The sequence below is a fragment of the Cicer arietinum genome, chromosome 2, assembly GCF_000331145.2.
Source record: "Cicer arietinum cultivar CDC Frontier isolate Library 1 chromosome 2, Cicar.CDCFrontier_v2.0, whole genome shotgun sequence".
Taxonomy (NCBI): domain Eukaryota; kingdom Viridiplantae; phylum Streptophyta; class Magnoliopsida; order Fabales; family Fabaceae; genus Cicer; species Cicer arietinum.
The window spans coordinates 1,533,884-1,553,096 of record NC_021161.2 but is presented as its reverse complement, the minus strand read 5'-3'; the positions used below and the strand labels follow the sequence as shown (position 1 = coordinate 1,553,096).

General features: G+C 28.1%; 2 protein-coding genes across 2 annotated transcripts; one reads left to right on the top strand and one right to left on the bottom strand.

Moving 5' to 3' along the window:
* Window positions 1-3,500: 3,500 nt before the first annotated feature.
* Window positions 3,501-7,439, top strand: LOC101506242 (beta-glucuronosyltransferase GlcAT14A). Its single transcript, XM_004489309.4, has 4 exons — window positions 3,501-4,392; window positions 4,632-4,707; window positions 4,830-4,945; window positions 6,581-7,439. The coding sequence occupies exons 1-4, from the start codon at window positions 3,807-3,809 to the stop codon at window positions 7,093-7,095; spliced, it is 1,293 nt and encodes a 430-aa protein (XP_004489366.1). The 5' UTR covers window positions 3,501-3,806; the 3' UTR covers window positions 7,096-7,439.
* A 9,326-nt stretch (window positions 7,440-16,765) lies between these two features.
* Window positions 16,766-18,477, bottom strand: LOC101505930 (AAA-ATPase ASD, mitochondrial-like). Its single transcript, XM_012712629.3, has one exon. The coding sequence runs from the start codon at window positions 18,392-18,394 to the stop codon at window positions 16,976-16,978; it is 1,419 nt and encodes a 472-aa protein (XP_012568083.1). The 5' UTR covers window positions 18,395-18,477; the 3' UTR covers window positions 16,766-16,975.
* Between the last annotated feature and the right edge of the window lie 736 nt (window positions 18,478-19,213).

Sequence of the window (19,213 nt, the reverse complement as noted above, 5' to 3'; positions counted from 1 at the left end):
GAAGCATACTCACCAATCCACCAACCATTATACATGTTAGTTAAGAGTTTACCATCAATAACTTGTAAACAAAAAAAAAAAAGTGTTTTCTTTGAGACATCCAATTTCCAAACTCTCAACAAAAAGACCAAAGATCTCTAGAAAAAACTTCCTCAAAGTATGTTATAAGTAGATGAGATCGATAAACAATCCATCTTGTCACCTAGCCAAACCATGTTATCCTCATTGTGCTCAGTGATAATCACGAAGGAATTTGGGGATCATCATTTCGGGCTAAGAGCAATCACACAAATGAATGGGACACACTCTCTAACCACCATTGTCAAAAAAATTTGATACAAGGAGTTGGTCAAACTTCAGTCAACCTTCAACTTTAATACTACTATTGGATCATGAGTGGTCTGGATATCATTACATTAGACTAAAAGAAACCACACAAGTGTGTTGGCTGCTATATCGTCACTCAAAACCTTAAGACATTGAGTATATCAGTCATCTCACTTATATAATATTCAATATCCACTTTTCTTTTCAATGTTGGACTTTTGTACACACTTGATACACCAACAATCTCTCTCAAGTGAGAGTCCATACATTCATTATGTATGTTCCCCCTTAATCAAAATTTTTTTCATCCACATACACTTACACCACCTTTGGCGCAAACACACATCAACAACACATGTTGTCTGCCTGGTCACCATTGTTAGAAAGACATTCGATTCAAGGAATCGGTCAAACCCCAATCAACCATCAATGTTGATACTATTGTTGGATCATGAGGGAGTTTGAGGGTCGTCACATTGGGCTAAGAGCAATCACGCAAGCGGGTTGAACACGACATCTTCATCCAAAAACTTAAGGTATTAGACATATATGTCGTCTCACTTATATAGTTCTCAATATCCGTTTTTTATTCTAATATGGGACTCTCAATCACACTTGATACAACAATAATCTCGTTCTCAAGTGTGAATTCATTTATTTGTGTATGCTATCACTCAAGTGGAATTTTTTTCATACACAAACACTTATACTACCTTTGGCACACACGTAACCGCACGACATGCCGCCTGATTACCATTGTCAAAAATACTTTTGATACAAAGAGTCTTCCAAAACTCGGTCAACCATCAACCCTGATACCATTGTAGGATCCTAAAGAGGTTTGAGATTTTACATTGAGCTAAGAACAACCACATAAGTAAATTGGACACCACATATTTATCCAAAACCTTAAGGCTTTTGAGTATAGGGATTCTCAAACTTATATGGTGCTCAATATTAACTTTTCCTTTCAAAGTGAAACTTTTACTCACACTTGATACACCAATAATTTCAGTCTCAAGTGCGAGTCCATCCATTATTATGTGTACGCTCCATCTCAAGAGGAAGCTTTTTCATCCATATATACTTACACCACTGTTGAACACACACATTAACGAGACATCTTATGGCCACCATTGTTTGAAAGAATTCTGATACAAGGACCAAATCAACTCGATTAATCATCGACTTTGATACCGCTATTAAGTCATGAAAGTGTCAGGGGGATTACCCTATTGGAATAAAACAACAACACAAGTGAGTTGGAGACTACATCTTCACCCAAAATATTTAAGAATTGGATATATGTCCTCTCACTTATATAGTTCTCAATATTTACTTTTTCGTCCAATTTGAGACATGTGAATTGAACATACATTTTTACCAAAAACTTTAAACCAATATGTCGATTCTCCGAACCCACGATGCAAACATTCAATACAAGAGACATATGTAGCTTTGACTTGTTGCTCAAATGAGTAGAAAAAAATCACAAATAACATCCAACTTCCACTATCCATTATTATTCTCCAAAATTTGAATCATCCAAGAATTGAACTCCTCAAAGATGACAATAGAGTCAAATAACTTGAGAGTTATCCAAATATCTCTCAAAACACTCTCATTTGCACCATTACCATTGAATCATCCACGTTTTAAATTTGTGAATACATGGCCTCACTCTAGCAAGTTTCACTATGTAGGTTAACCCAAAAAAAATTCCTTGATGAAAATAAAATTTCATAGTACAATAAAAAGAAATTTTGTTAACAAAAGAAACATTAAAAAAAAAAAAGAAACATTTAGAAAAAAATGTTAAATATGTTTTTAATTTCTACAAAATTAGGACATTTTAAATTTAACTCCTACAAAAATTTATTCACTTTTAATTATGATTTTGATTTTATAGATTTTTTTAGAGATTAAAAGTATTAATTTTTTACAATTTTTTTTAAATATACATTGAAATTAAATAAAAAGAATTTAAGAACTAAAATATAGAGACAAAAAATTATATGAATTAAAAGTTCAAATTTTATAAATCCTAAAAACTTGTTTAAAAATAAATTTGTTGGCAATTTAGACTACAAATGTTTTTAATTTTTTTTGGCAATATAGGTACTCATTTAGACAGTATTGATTTCATATTAATCTCATAATAAAACCACCTTCCACCTTCCTCCACAAACGCATGACACATCGCATACACACATCACTATTCCAATATTCAAACTGTTATACATCAAATTAATTTTGCTAAAACAGTTAAACACCAAACTATTTCAATTTCTTTTAAGGCAAGATATCTTTCTTTGCACACAAAATTTTAAAGCACCGTTTTATTTTTTATTTAGTAATAACTCCCACTAAACTAAATACTAATAATGACATCAATTTTCTTAATCTCTATGTTCCTTTTCTCTCTCTTAAAAACAACACTTACGTTTTGCCAAAAAAAAAGTTAACATCACCAAAATTAATACATTAAAATATTTGTAATTCAAAATAAATAAAACTTAAATTCTCATTCAGTTAATCCTAATCTAAACTCATTCAAAATAACCCCACTTAGATAACACAAACCAAAATCAAAATTGTAGAATTAAAATCATAAACAAAGAGTGTATTCAAAGTCATCACATTCACACCATACAAACCAAACTATCCCTTCCGCACACCAACATTAAAATAAACAAAAAACTATATTATCTTTTCCTACAGATTCATAAAAACATTATAAAAAAAAAAACATACTAGCAATTTTTATTATTCATTTGTAATTTTAAATATAATTTGTAATAAAAAAATAGATTTATTTGTTTTAAATCTAATCAAAATATAACATAATGTATATTTTTAAATTTTAGACTTTACATTTAAAAATATAATTAAAAAAATATATTTTTTATATTTAAACTGTGGATGAATTTTAGATTGTGTTTATCACATTCTATAAATAAATAAATAAATCTTAAAAAGAAAATATAACAAATCAAACTCTTATATTATATAAAAAAAACTTAAAAACATAAAAAGAAAATATAACAAATCAAACTCTTATACTATTTTTTTTATAATGTCTATTTTATTATATTATACCCTAGTTTCATATAAGTTCTATATATTGATTAGCTAAAAAATATAAAGTTCTAACTATCTCTTCTCTTTCTCGTTCTCCAACATCCTAGTAGAACAAGATATCCATTACTTATTTTTTTCCACAAATCACCAATTTTTCCACACACACAAAAAAAGAAAATAAAATTCCTCAAAACTCAAAATCACCAATCTTAAAAAATTTCAATTTTTCTGAACACCCCAAATCAAAAAACCCAATCTTTTCCACTTTTTCATCAATCTCACATCTCACACTCCAAATTGGTGTGAGTATTTTCAAAAGGGTTTTCTTTTTCTGGGATTTACAAACCCATCAAAACCAGAAAAGAAAACCCAACAACAATAACACAAACATCACAATAATGAAGAAATTGAAGAACTATTACATGCATTTCAGAAACCATAATCATCATCATCAAGAACGTAAATGGATTTTTCTACTTTTAATCGGTTCAATTCTCTCTCTTTTCCTTCTTTTCATTGCAACACTAACATCACCACAAGGCACACACATTCTTCCATTCTACCGTTCAATTTCAGCTTCTTATTCAGTTTTTGTTGAATCTAAGCTTCACCCTTTACCAATTTCAACCTTCCCTCCACCACCACGTCTTGCTTATCTTATCTCCGGCTCCGCCGGTGACGGTGGTTCTGTCAAAAGAGCACTTCTTTCTATGTATCATCCACATAACCGTTATGTTGTTCATCTTGACCTTGAATCTTCACAACAGGAACGTTCGGATCTGTTTGAGTTTGTTAAGAATCATGAATTGTTTCAGAGATTTGGGAATGTTAAGATGATTACTAAGGCGAATCTGATTACTTATAGGGGTCCTACTATGGTTGCTAACACTCTTCATGCTGCTGCTGTTTTGTTAAAGGAATGTGGTGATTGGGATTGGTTCATCAATCTTAGTGCTTCTGATTATCCACTTGTTACTCAAGATGGTTTGTGTTTTTTTTTTTATTTAAATTTCAATGTTTTAAGGTTTTTAATTGCGGTTACGGTTTAGTTGAATTTGTTGAAATTAGGACAGATTTGATGTAGTTGATGGTGAGGTTACGGTTTTGTTGAATGAAATCTTAGGTTGAGGATTGGAATTTAGAATTTTTTATGTTTTTTTAATGATGTTTGGTTTTGAGAAGTGATTATTGGTTATTTTGTTTTGTTGGTTTTGGATGAGTAGATCTGCTGCACACGTTTAGCTACTTGCCACGCGATCTTAATTTCATCGATCATACTAGTGACATTGGATGGAAAGAGTGAGTTTTTCTGTCATTTGTTGATTGTTGCCGTTTTTTTAATTTATAGATATATAGTATATATGTATATGTGTTGTGTTTTGTTTTTGGAGATTGATTATTTGATGTGTTGGTTTCATTAGTCATCAGCGAGCGAGGCCTATAATCGTTGATCCGGGGTTGTACATGAATAAGAAGCAAGATGTGTTTTGGGTTACACAAAGGAGAAGTAGACCAACTGCTTTCAAGCTTTTTACAGGTGAAGATCCTTTTCTTGTCTTCTTGGTTTCTTTCCCCTTTTTCTTTTTTGGTTTCTTAATTATCGTTATGATTTTTAGTTGATATAGATATTCTTCTTTGTTTGCATATGGTTTTGTACTTTTTGAACTTTGCCACTGCCTTTTGGTGTTAATTTTGACATAAGGAATAATGCATAGTGCGGTTTAGCTTCTATTTCATGGAGCTTTTCAATTGAATGAGTTTACGGTTCATCACTCTCAAAAAAGTCTTTATAAGCTTATTTATTGGTGTTCATGGAGAAGTTAAATGATAGACCTTCTGAGAAAGTTGAAATTAGAAATTAATGTCAACTTAGACATACGAAAAACTCGAAGTTATCATAAGAATTTTTAGTATTTCCATGGTTTGTGTTTGTAGAGAAGTTTGTACTAATTGGCTTGCAGTGCTAGCTTGTTCCATGATTTAATCTGCATTTGAAAGTTTGAGAATTTTGAATAGATTTTAAGGCTATTAAATTATGTTGAGGCTTAAGAAACCTTTTGTGTATTTATTCATGGTGTCATTAGTTTAGTTCTTTGCAGTGCTTTTCATGTGTTGAATGCTATTTAACCCTTCGCGTATTTATTTCATGGTGTCATCATTTCAGTTCTTTGCAACGCAATAGAAGCTTAAGAAACTTTCTGTGCATTCATTTCATAATGTCATCAGTTCAGTTTCGGGTTTTACATAGTCACAACAAGCTATGCTTTCTGCCATGCATGTAAAACCCGAAACTTTCTGTGCATTCATTTCACAGTGTCGTCAGTTCAGTTTCAAATGTAGTGATTCTTAATTTCTATAATTAATTTTCTCTGTTTAGAACCTGATTTTACATAGGATAAGTTAATATTGGTGGAATCTAAATTTCTCTCTTCGATAAAGCTCATCTAAGGCGAGGCTCGACTCTAAGGAGAGCAATTAAGGGTGTATCTGTCCTTTGATTTGAGTTTTTTCCACTTCAATGGAGGAAAACAACCTTTTGAAATGATACATTAGGTTTTCAATTGATTAATGACATTAGTGTTTTTCTAGTGGGGGTGTATACAGTGCAAGAATATCGAATGCAGTTGTGGCTTCTTCTTCCTATGCCATTATTCGATAGATCCATTTTCAGTTTTCTGAACTAATTTGTATTCTTATGATTTTTATTCATCATGACTAATCTTCACTCCATGAATTTGATGGGTTAATAATGTTACAAACTTACAATTAACTAGGTCAGTATATACTTTTGTTTTTGTTATGCATGTTTTATGAGCCTTCTACTTTGAAATAGTTCCACTTATTTGAGAACAAACATTGTAATAATTAGTAAATGTGCAGTCCCTCAGAAATTTGAAAATACACAGAAGTTTGGTTTATATGTACCAAAGAGGCAAGCGAATTATTATGAGTTTAATCTTTATATAATGTCAGTGTAAAAAGTTTTACAATGTCAACAAATCACAACCAGTCACATCTATGACTTTAGATGTACTTATAATTAAAGTCAAACGCTTTTAATAATTTGACAGTTATAATTGATTGAAATTGTAAAAAATCTTTACGCTGACAGTGTTTATGAATTAAATCCTTATAATGTATGATTACCTAACCAAAACTTCTCTCTTGTTAGGTTCGGCGTGGATGGCACTCTCAAGATCTTTCATCGACTACTGCATATGGGGATGGGACAACTTACCACGAACCGTTCTCATGTACTATTCAAATTTCATATCTTCGCCCGAAGGATACTTCCATACAGTTATTTGCAATGCTCAAGATTTCAGGAACACAACTGTGAATAGCGATCTACACTTCATTTCTTGGGACAATCCTCCAAAGCAACATCCTCACTACCTCACAGTTGCCGATATGAAAGTTATGGTTGACAGCAATGCTCCCTTCGCAAGGAAGTTTCACAGAAACGATCCAGTATTGGACAAAATCGACGCAGAATTATTATCCCGAGGTTCTGGAATGCCTGTTCCCGGTGGTTGGTGCATAGGAAGCAGAGAGAACGGAACCGACCCTTGCTTGGTAACCGGCAACACTACAGTCCTTAGGCCAGGCAATGGTTCGAAAAGGCTCGAAACGTTGATCAGCAAGTTGTTGTCGAATGAAAATTTCCGACCTAGACAATGTGTATGAGACGAACCAAACCGCCACGCAAAAGAAAATGGTCTTGTTAGAGTTTTATTTACACTTCCACTTGCTTTAGTTTATTAAATCTGTGCACGATTAGTTAGCATGATCAATTAAAATTAGTGTTTCTTTCTATTAGAAGAAAGAAAAATAGTGGAAATTATACATGTTTGTTTATTGTCTTTGATTTTGGTGAAACAAAAAAGAAGAGACAAATCTTGTGAAAAATTAAATTTGATTATTACAAGGTTGTTGAATCATGCACTGTAACAATAGTATGGTGTATATGATACATGAATCATGATTCTGTCTTACTTTGACTTCAATCAAAGATTATTAGTGACCACTTATTTGAAGATTCTCTAACTTTGTTATTTTTCTTTTATATGTGAAACAAGACATGGATAACTGTGATGAGAATTTTGTGAGGTTGTGGTGTTGGACAAAAGTAGTAAAACTTTGTGGAATGGAATTTTTGAATATACATTTTGTGGATTCTATATTTTTTTTTTTTGGCTTAAATACCTTTTTCATCCCTTAATTCTTATCTTACTTTTAAGGTGCAAGTTGCACTTAAAAATGCCACTTTATTCTTATCTTACTTTTTAGGTACAAGTTGCACTTAAAAATGACACTTTGGTCCTTTGGTTTATATTAGTCCTTTCCATTAATATACACTAACTATGTTGACTTTATATAATATATGGCACGAACTTTTAAACCATGAATTAGAGGATACATTATTTGAATTGGGAATTAAATCTTATTATGAATCATAAGAAATACATTTTAAAGTAAAATTAAGTAACACAATTAAAAATTATAAGTGGATATAACAATAATTTAAGAAATCAATTCATGATTTAATATTCTTTCTTTCTCCTCTCTTTCCTTTTGATCTGTTCTTATTTCTTACCAAAAAGAGTATGTGGTTTAGGACTAATTGTTGGTCCAAAATAATCTCTTTAAATTGTTTTTTATCTACGTATATTTAATTATTTTATGTATTTTTTATCTTCGTGTGGCGATGTGTTTCTCTGATGTCTTCGTGCAATATTTTGTTTTTCTGTCTTATTATAATGTTCTTCGATTTAGATTGACCGTTCGATTTCGATCAAATGTAAATTTTGAGCTCCGGAGGTATAAGTATTCCGGACTCCTTAGTTTTATTATATTTGTAGATATTTTTTTGTTTTATATTATTAATCTAAGTACTACGAGTTGGTTCATATATTTATCTTTTTCGGTTTTATCCACTTTGAATTGTAATATTCTCGATCGATGTAATTTCTATATATTTAAATAAATGAATATTTTTAATAAAAAATATAAAAAGTGGTAGGTTAATTTAGTATTCAACTCTTAAATTAAATACATAAGAAAAGCGGTAGATTATGCAAAGTTTACAGGAAAAAGTGATTGACTATGTGATTTATTACACAATGAATTGAGATTCATCACTATAAATCAAGATTCAAGATGAGATTCATGTCCGAAAAAATATATACTAAAGAACATATCGATTGAGTTCAATTGTTATGTTTCGTAGATATTAATAACCATGCAACAAACACTTCTGATTTCACATCTATTTTTTTCATTTTGTTTTCAAAACATCTAATGTGACATCTTTCAATCTATCTTTTCCTCCGCCACCACCACCGGCCACCATTCTCTTCCCCTTCAACACCCTTTCTCATCCATCCACCACTACCCCTACCATCTGATTTACAACAACCAATCACCATCTCACTTAATTATTTTTTTAATTTCATAAATATCACGTGCAATCAAAATATAGTATATCTCTCCACGAGAATTAATTGGAGGCCACATCTATGCCATATAATTAAAATTAGCATATTGTGCAAATTGACCGCAAGGCTAATTTGAGTTGACTTTACTAAATTAAAATATTAAAATGGCATTTTTTAAAACTAATACAATAATTAAACTCCAAAATAAATTAAGGTAAAAGAAAGGTATTTTAGCCATTTTTGAAGTAGCTAACTTTTTATTTTGTCCTTCATTCCATGCATCTTTTGTCATGCTTTGGTGCCAAACATATTAGAAGAATTTTTAAATGTATTTTTTAATAAAGAGAAGAATTTCTAGATGTTACATCTATAGTTGACTTGACTTCTACGTGATTTGTTTTCCTTTCAAATTCTTTTAACTCTTTGTTTTTAGAGAAATAGAATCTTAATAATTATGGATGAAGTAAGTCAAATCTAATTTAAAATTGTTTCAATTAAAATTTGAACTTGAATTCTTGCTTATTGAAATTGTTTCAACAATTGTAGGACACGTCAATTTAATTAGCTACGAAACCAATTGTAGGACACGTCAATTTAATTATCTATGATTGGTTTATTTAGCTGCTAATTTACACAAAGCGGTTTTTGTCACACCCATATGGTTGAAATTTGAGATTTGATTGTGATAATTAACGTGGAATGGTTGGTAAGAAGATTATGCCTATTTGATTGTGTTCTAATATGACTTTGAATATTCTTCATTATTTAGGCCTCCATTGTGGTTTCCACAACTATTCATTTAGCATAAATTAATGATAAAATTCCCATGTTGAACCATTTGCATATTTATATGTCAATGGAACCATCGTGGTAATAGAGTCAATCATTACCTTTTTTTTTATTGCAAGAAATTATGCAAAGCTTAAGATGGCTAAATTATATATATGTATATTTTGAAAATATTTTATAAAAATTCTCTAAATGAAGTTTAGAGATAGAGAGGAGAATAGAAAAACATTCTCGACTTCTACTCTACTTTATTGACATCTTTAGTTATTAATCAAAATTAAAAAGAAAAAAATTTGTTGTCTAAAGAACGAGTTCATGTGGCCTTGTTGTATGACACTTCAACGTGTATTGATGAAGTATCCTAAATGTATTTGATAATATTTTTTATTAATCAATAACTTTTTTTGAATAATACTAAGAGTATTGATATCTAATACGTATTCCATAGAAACACTTCTCCTATTTTATAATATCTGGACTTCATAGCTTTCTAGTTGCTATTCATATTTGGGCTTTCTAAATCTGTTGGCCCATCAATTGATGTTAAGTCAGAGACACCCTAAGTAGCATATGATTTTGTTGTTAAAAAAAAAAATAGCATACCATTAGTGTATGATTTTTTTTGGGGTCGACGATTAATGATTGAAATGATGAAATGCTAATACCACAAAAGTTAAACAAGTTGATACATGTGAAAAGAAGTTTAATGGCCATAGTCACATCACTCGCATGTGCTTATCATCAAAAGATAATTAAGGAGTCGGAAATAAATTTTATAACAACTTTACTATTCAGAAATTAAATTTCTAAAAGTCTAGATGTAGTAGTAAAAACCTTAATGGACCATGCATTTGTCACCCTAAATTATAGGCCTAAAATCCACCTCAGAAAATCAACTAAAGGCTTTGGCAACTGACTATGAGAAGATGAACTATGGAACTAATCATTTACAAGAACTTAAATTATTTTATAAAGAATTGGGACTAAAACCGTAATGGGCCATGCATGGATCATATAATTGTTCCAGCAACAAATTCTTGGACCAAGTTATTTATTTGTGGGCGATGGCTCACCCCACTCCTTACATTTCTCTTTGTTTTACTGGATTCTACGACATGGTAGTAAACAACGTTGATTCAATAGTAAAAATAAATATTAGGGGTTGGATGAACAACCACCTTATTCTTTGAGATTATTGCTTATTCGCCCATGTGTTTGTCCATCTGTCCTCAATACACTACTAGAAACTAGGATCGAATCAAAAATGAAAAAAATGACTAAACTTAGGGGTTGGATGACATTCACTTTTATTTGAAAGTATCTGACAGCCACACAATTTTGTTTTTTGTTCGTAGAAAGAATAATAAATATCACTTTAAATTCGTACATAATTATGAGATCTCGAATTCGAATACAAGATGCTCAATCTAATTATATTGATATTGTCAATTGAACCAGAATTTAATGACCCAACCACATAATTTTTTGGGGGGAAAAGAAACACAATTTTAATATCCTCCTTTTAACTGGTTTAAATTTTAATAGGAGATAATATGTTAAAATAAAGTGTTAAAAATTATGATGCTAACTTTGTATTTATTCGTTAAAAAACTTTTGTATTTATAAATTTATGTAGAATTGGGCCTAAAACCGTAATTATGCTTCATTTTCTTCAATCTTAATATAATTTCTTCAAATATATATGGTTCTTCACTAAATTCTTAAGCATCTTTCCTAACATAAGAAGGAAAATGCAGAAGCAAATCAAATTAATCAGGTCCGGTTCAATATTGAATGAGGTTATATTTTAATAATAATATTTGGTTAAAATTATTAATATATTTTTAATTTAAATTTTATTTTTGAGTTTTTTGATAATTTTTTTTATTAACTTATCATAATTAATTTCATTTTACAGTTACAGTTTTATTTACAATAAAGTCAATTATTTAAGATTTGTTGAGAATTAAATCTAAGATTGCAGATACTACAAAAATGAAAATGAAAATAATGAAAACAATGAAAATTAAATCTAAGATTGCAGATACTACAAAAAATATATATATATATATATTTCAAATAAAATAGACTATAAAATTAAAACGAACAAGACTAAGAAATTAAAATAAAAACAATTCAATTAATCAACTATAAAGTAAAATTAAAGAGAAAATAAAATTTGAAAGATAAATTATATTTATACAAAAGTAAAGAGGGCTAATTAAACTTGACCAAATGCTAAACAAATGTAACACGTAACAAATAAAACTGATGAGAGTGTATCAAAAAGAATGAAAATATAGGCTTGGAGTCTATATTGACACTAATAATATGCAATTAAATAGGCTACACTTTGAGTTTGAGTTTTTTTTTTTTTTTGAAAAAGTAATAATTTTTTAGATAAAAAACCCTAGCTTGGTTGTTTGTCTTTTGGGTCTGCCTTGGATTGAATTGAATAAACTTATAATTAAGAAGAAAAAAATAGTCCATTTCAATGAGTAAAATTTACTTGTTGTTGGAAAATTGTGAACAAAAAGTAGTGCAGGAGCTTCAGTCATAGAAAGATGACAACTACTGTTAAAAATATATGATTATACTCAATAAAATCATGGGTTTATAACGAAGTGTTCCATTTTATTTATTTTTTTTCTTTGTATTAATTATTAGTCTAGTATGATTTATAATTTTAATAATATTTGTTTAATTGGTGTTGATTTTCTCCAATATTATTTTGGATTCTTATTCATGTGGTAATCGTTGCATTAAATTATGTCTTGAAAAATTCCAACATGATTTAAGCTTTACTAGCACATCCAATAATATTTAATCCGTAACTAGATAGAAAAGGGACATCTCCAATTAAATCCTCAATTTTTCGTCATCTCTAATTGTGTGAGGACTTTAATTAATTGAAAATTAAGATTTAAACATTAGAATGGTTTTGTTTAAATAAAAGTTCTATAATTAATATTCTCAATTAAGAATTACAAGAGATGATAATTATTAAAGAAATTAAAATGCAGAGTTTTGTAAATTAAATATTTCATTAATTAATGGTTTTACATAGAAGTGTATATATACATGATTACATGAAAGATAAACTCAATTAGTAAGTTTTAACAAACTAACTAACTTAATTGAGTAAAGCCAACTCAAATACTAAGTCAAAGGCTAACTAAGATTTAATCAGTTTTGACTTTGACTAAATATTTTCTTTATAAAATTATTTTCATATGTCACATGCGTCATTCATCTACATCACACTTTGTTGCTGATGAAGGAGAGGAACGAAACGATGGAGAAATCGAGGAAAGAAAATATAGGATAAACAAGATTAGATAGAAATAAAATTATATTTAATCTCATACCATGTGAAATTGTGTAGATCAATATGGTTGAAAGTGTAGAAAAACAAAATCAAAATAATAAGAAAAGGGGAGAACAAAATGTTATTGAACATTCGTCTATTAATTTTTCATTAGTCTATTATCCCAAATTACAAAATTCAACACTTACCCAATTATATTAGGTTGAAGAGATGAAGAATATTTAAAATTTAATATTTATTTATAGCTTACTTGTTTTCAAAGTTCAGAATCACAATAACTATTTTTGTGTTAATTATATTTTTAATATTTATTGTAAATAGAAAAACATAATAAATAATCTAAGACATAACAAGAAGAAAAATGCCTAAAAAAAGAAGAAAAAAAATTATTAACATAAAAAAATATTGATTTGCTTAATTTTTGTGTAAACAACAATAAATAAACCTATTCATTAAAAAGATAATAGTTATTATATTACTTTTAAGGGAATTAATATAAAAGAAAAATAAAACATCAATTATATTAAAGAACATCCACCATATTGTTAGAGATTGAAGGATATAATGTCACAAGAGGATGGTGCCACTATATAATGATATTCATATCATAAATATTTAACTATGTATCATAGTTGGCTCCATCACTCCTGCGACATCACACCCTAAACTCTAAATGAAACTCTTATGTTTTGCTGCACTATGTGTTTCCTACAAAACATACTGATTTTAGATTGTATGAACTATGTATATATAGTGTGTTAAGTCTTGGTCTTTTTATTTAATTATTTATTTTGTCCTTGCCATAGGCAACTTTAACCACATGATATGAATTGCTGTGAAGTTGCCGAAAATTGGAAAATAGAAGAAATTGTGCAAATATTTATGTGCTGGTGTTTAATTTAACCCCACAGTCTCCCTCAAGAAACTTCACTGCAGTATGATTCACATTTCCTTCCATAAAGAGGAGAAACATCACGTTGACCAATTAGACTTTTCCTTTTATTTCAACAACTTGTGAGACCATTTAACCCATCAATGTATATTATTAGCACAATTCTTTTTTTAAATTAATGTTAATATATAGTTATATTAGTGTGAAAGATTAATTGATCAAATATCTTCTTAATAAACATGATAAGTTTCTTTAGTGACATATCTAAGAGTGAAAATAGATTAAGTCTAGATTTTACAAAGTATGAGTATGACCTACATTAAAAATGGTAGATTAAGTCTGATTTATTATCTATAAAAAGCTGAATTTTAAGGTTTAGTTTAACTTTTTTCAAAGCTTCACAAAGTCTAAGAGTCTATTTCATTATTTTTTTAATGAAAATCTACATTACTCACTATTTGAATTTTATAAATAGTCTAATAAGTTAATATGATAATAAATTTAAATTCTATTATGATATTTATATATTATATTACATCGTATTTTAATTTTATTTTAAAAAATAATATATTTAAATATTTCAAATATTAATATAGAACAATATATTTAAATTAAAAAAATATTAATAAATTTATTAATTAATAAAAAATCAAATTTAATATTTTAATAATCAAAATAATAAAAATTTTATTTATATTTAATTAAATAAACCAACTTAAATGATATTTTAAGTAGTCTTAATCTGATATTTTTAATCAAATAAACTATTAAAAAAATCTTTGATATGATTTATATATAAAAAATGTCGATTCTAATCTTAACATATCATAAGCTAAGTCATAAACTCCTATCTATCTCTTTTATCTATTTCCACTAGATACATCTTTATAAAATGTTCTTTTTCTTAATGAATATTAGGTATAAGCATTATAATATATAACTATTTTCTTAATTAATAGATAAGTATACACATTATAATATTTATAAGAAAATTCACATTAAAACTTCACAATTGAATCATAATATATAGCTTTATTTTTTAGGAAATGTGACGTATTCTTCTAAATATTAACAATTAATTTAATGAATTATTTCAAAACACGTTAATTAGAATGACAGGTCATACATAATATGCCAGGAACAACAGGTGTTGAATAGTCAAGTAAATGGCTATAACTATAGGACATCTCCTTTTCAATATTAGTCGGTGTTTAATAATTCTTTATAAAACTATATATAGTTAAAAAAATTAAAATAATTCATGAATATATTTGTTTTGTTGATATTTTTTCATTTTTTTCTCTTATAATAAATGAGACAAAAAGTAGTATATATTAAAAAAAAATTGCACTCTCATTTTCAAAAAAACATTGAATTATATTCTTTTGTTGTCTATTCTAAAATCTACACTCTCCTTTTATATAAACACTTTAGTCTTTTTAAATATAATTAAAATTTTAATATATAATTATTTTTGTCTATTTTCTATTCACAATATCATTAACATATAATTTAATTAAACCTTACTATAAACTATGATACAATAAAAGATAAAATAAAATATGAAACAATTTTAAATATAATTAAACTTTTAATGCATAATTTTTTTCTCTCTATTTTCGTTTCACAATATCACTAACATATAGTTTTAGTTAAACCCCACTATAAACTATAAAACAATAAAAAATAAAATAAAATATGAAACAATAAAAAATTTAAGGCCGTGTCAGGTAATGTTTGTGTTATTTTGAATGTGAACTAGAAGTTTACTCATTTGGGCTATGGCCCAATTATCCATTCCATTGGCCCAATGGCCCATATCTCAGCTAAGGAGGCCCATTTAACTCCTTATCAAGTTTGGAATAGGAGTTTCTCCCTAACCCGAACTCCTTTATAGTTGAAGATTGCCCTTTGTTAGTTTCGTCTATTTAATAATACAAGGTATTTTTCAAAATATATATAAGTCGAGATCAACTTACACCAAAAGTAATTTTTATTAGAATTATAGTTTAATAACTATTTTTAAATACAAGACAAAATATTGATTATACAATCTTATAGCTATTGATATCTAATTTGTGTAACTTTTAATATGTATAAGATAATAAAAAAATTTAACAATTAAATTTGTAAAATTTAACAATTAAATTTGTAAAATTTAATGTTTATAATAAGTTATTAATCCAAATAATTTTAATAAGAGTTACTCTTAATTTGAAGATATTTGATATGCTCTGAGGCAAGTTAAAACTTACAACATTTTATTTTTCAACATTTGAATGTCTACGAGTTTCAATGCTTATGCATAAAAATATTTCCACTCATATTCATTCAATATATAATCTGCTTTTCTGTTCTGCTTTTCAAATATTGTTACGTACCTTCCATTTTACTCCAACTTTTCAATACTCATTTTCATAGTTCACCATTTGGTGCAATATGCTATGAAATAAGTGCATGCTTGTGTATACAATAGAATATAAAATAAGTTTGCAAAATGATCAACTCAAACTATATTCGATCTTTTCAGCATAGCTTTGTTGAATTTGAAGTTAGGTCATCAATTAGGCACTATTTAGATTAGTTGTAATTTTCTAAGGTTATAATTGACAAGATGAGTGAATATTGTGGCTGTTTTCTCCATTTCCTTTAATATTTTCCATCCCTTTCCATCTTTACATCTATGAAATTGAGATAACCTTCTTTTCACATATTCACACAATTTTATCCGTAATGGTCAAAAGACTTGTATTTTGATTTTGTAAAACAATCCAAAACACAAAGTTGAAATGTAAGGTGAGACGATTTAAATCAACAACTATGAGATTACATACGTTAGGCGACCCATTTTTATAAATTATATTTGACATTAAGCTAATGTATAAATCTATATAGTATTAACATATCTAACTCAAAATGTGTCAGTATTTGATAGCAATAAGACAACGACACATTAATTATATTTAATCACTTCTATTTTATTAAATTATTACTAATGTAAATGTACTAGTATTTGTATTTGTGTCTGTCTCATTGCTTGCATGATACTAATCTCTATCTTTTTAGTTTCTTTGGCTAATGAATGATTCATTCCATTGAAAATCTTGCTTGAAGGATGCTTCAACAATTCTTTGCATCTTCCTCTAATTTCACCCTAGCTTCTTCTTTAGCCAATTCAAGTGCTCGAATCAAACTTTTCAAATAAACCTCAACATCACCAAAATCATTCTTTGGCATCAAATGCTCAGCAACATCAGCTGGAGTAATCTCAATTTCCTTCAACAACTCACATATTTCACCAAACAAATAATGTGACTCAACATTAAGATAATTCTTAGCCAACAATTTAAAAGCCTCAAATCCACAATATGTTAACTCTATATGCTTATCCATTCTACCTTTTCTAACCAAAGCTGGATCCAATTTCTCAACATAATTTGTTGTGAATACTATAAGCCTCTCACCACCACAAGCTGACCATAATCCATCAATAAAATTTAATAATCCACTAAGTGTTACATTACTATTATTTTTCACATCTCTTTCTTCCATAATTCCAATTCCACTTTTTTTTTGCATTGAAAAATCATTCACTTCATTTTTTTTCTCTTCCTTATTTTTTTTATTCCTCCTTTGACCAGTCAAATCAAGTGAACAATCAATATCTTCAATCACAATTATAGATTTACTTGATGTCTCAATTAAAAGTTTCCTTAATTCATTATTATCCTTCACATTAGTCAATTCAAGATCATAAATATCATACCCTAATAAATTTGCCATACAAGCTATCATTGTTGATTTTCCAGTCCCTGGAGGACCATATAGTAAATAACCTCTTTTCCAAGCTCTTCCAATTCTTGAATAAAATTCCCCACTTTTACTAAATGTAATAAGATCATCAATAATCATTTTTTTCTTCTCTAAATCCATACCTAATGTTTCAAATGTTGATGGATGTTCAAATACAACATGGCTCCAATAAGACCCACTATTAGTATAAAGTTTCCTTTGCCTATTTTTTATTTTAATTTCCTTACCTTCTTTTAATACATAATTAAGATATGTACCTAAAACTAAATCTCTATTGTGTTTATGAAAAGTGAGTTTGTAGTACCTTTTTTCATCCATGTTGGCATGGATTGGAAATGTTTGAGATTTTGTTACATTTTTGCCACTAGCCCACCAAAGTTTTACACCATTGAATTCATCACATATTTCTTCACGATCATCCATGCTAAGAACAAGTGATTGATTATTCTTACCTATGTCACCTTTGAGTTTCTTTGCTTGTGTAGAAGCTTTGGAGCTAAGAAAATTTTCTATGGATGAATAAGCTTCACTTCTCATGAGTCTTTCACCAGTGAATTCATGAAATGTGATTTGGATATAAGGGTAGATAAAAGTAACTAATCTTTGAGGATATTTCTCAATTTGGTTCCTAATTTGATATGGAAAATATTGTTGAAAAATAGCCCAAATAAACATTAAAGATGCAATTATGGATCCTATTTGAGTAAACATGTCACCTTGTTTCATTTTTATTTTTTTTCTCTCACTTCTACTATTTTTTTTTGCTCTTTCTATTGCATATATATTGTTTGGATTTAGAAATGGTTTTTCTAACTTTGTCTTATATATAAAGGTGAAGATATTGATAATGTTCACGCGTCTATTTAAGAAATTTTTTTATTTATCTTTTGTGTCATGAATAATGTTATGTGGTTATTATAAATAAAGTTGATTGGTATTTTTGTCATTATCTTAAATGTTGTCGGCAAAAAAAGTAGAAGCCAATTTCTTTTTCTTTGGTTGATGTGTTCTAAATTGTCATCACAACACCGACTCGAGAATTTCTTAGCGTATGATCGATTATGCGCGATAAAATTGATTTTAAATAAATTAATTTTATTTAATTGATAAAAATATAATTTTAAATTAATTAATTTTATTTAAAATAAATTGAATATAAAATTATTTATATTTAATAAATATATGTAAAAATTAAAAATTTTAATTTTAAATTAAAGTTAAATTTAGTAATAAAATTAATTCTACTTAAAAGTAACTAAACATATCAAAATTAATTTTATATTTTTAAAATCATTTTTTGATTGTTTAAAAAAAATCAAACATAGGGCTCTTAATTAATTAAATAAGAAAATGCAACTTCTACTCAATAAATAAATAAAAATAAAAATAAAGTGCAACATATATATTAAGTTATTTGGGGTAGGTATCATGAATCATCTTTTCTTTATATTACACCATTTTAATGTTGCGTTGGTCCTTAGAAAAGTTGAAAAGGTTACTAGATAAGATGAAATCAGACCTGGCTTTTCTATTTATTATAAAAAA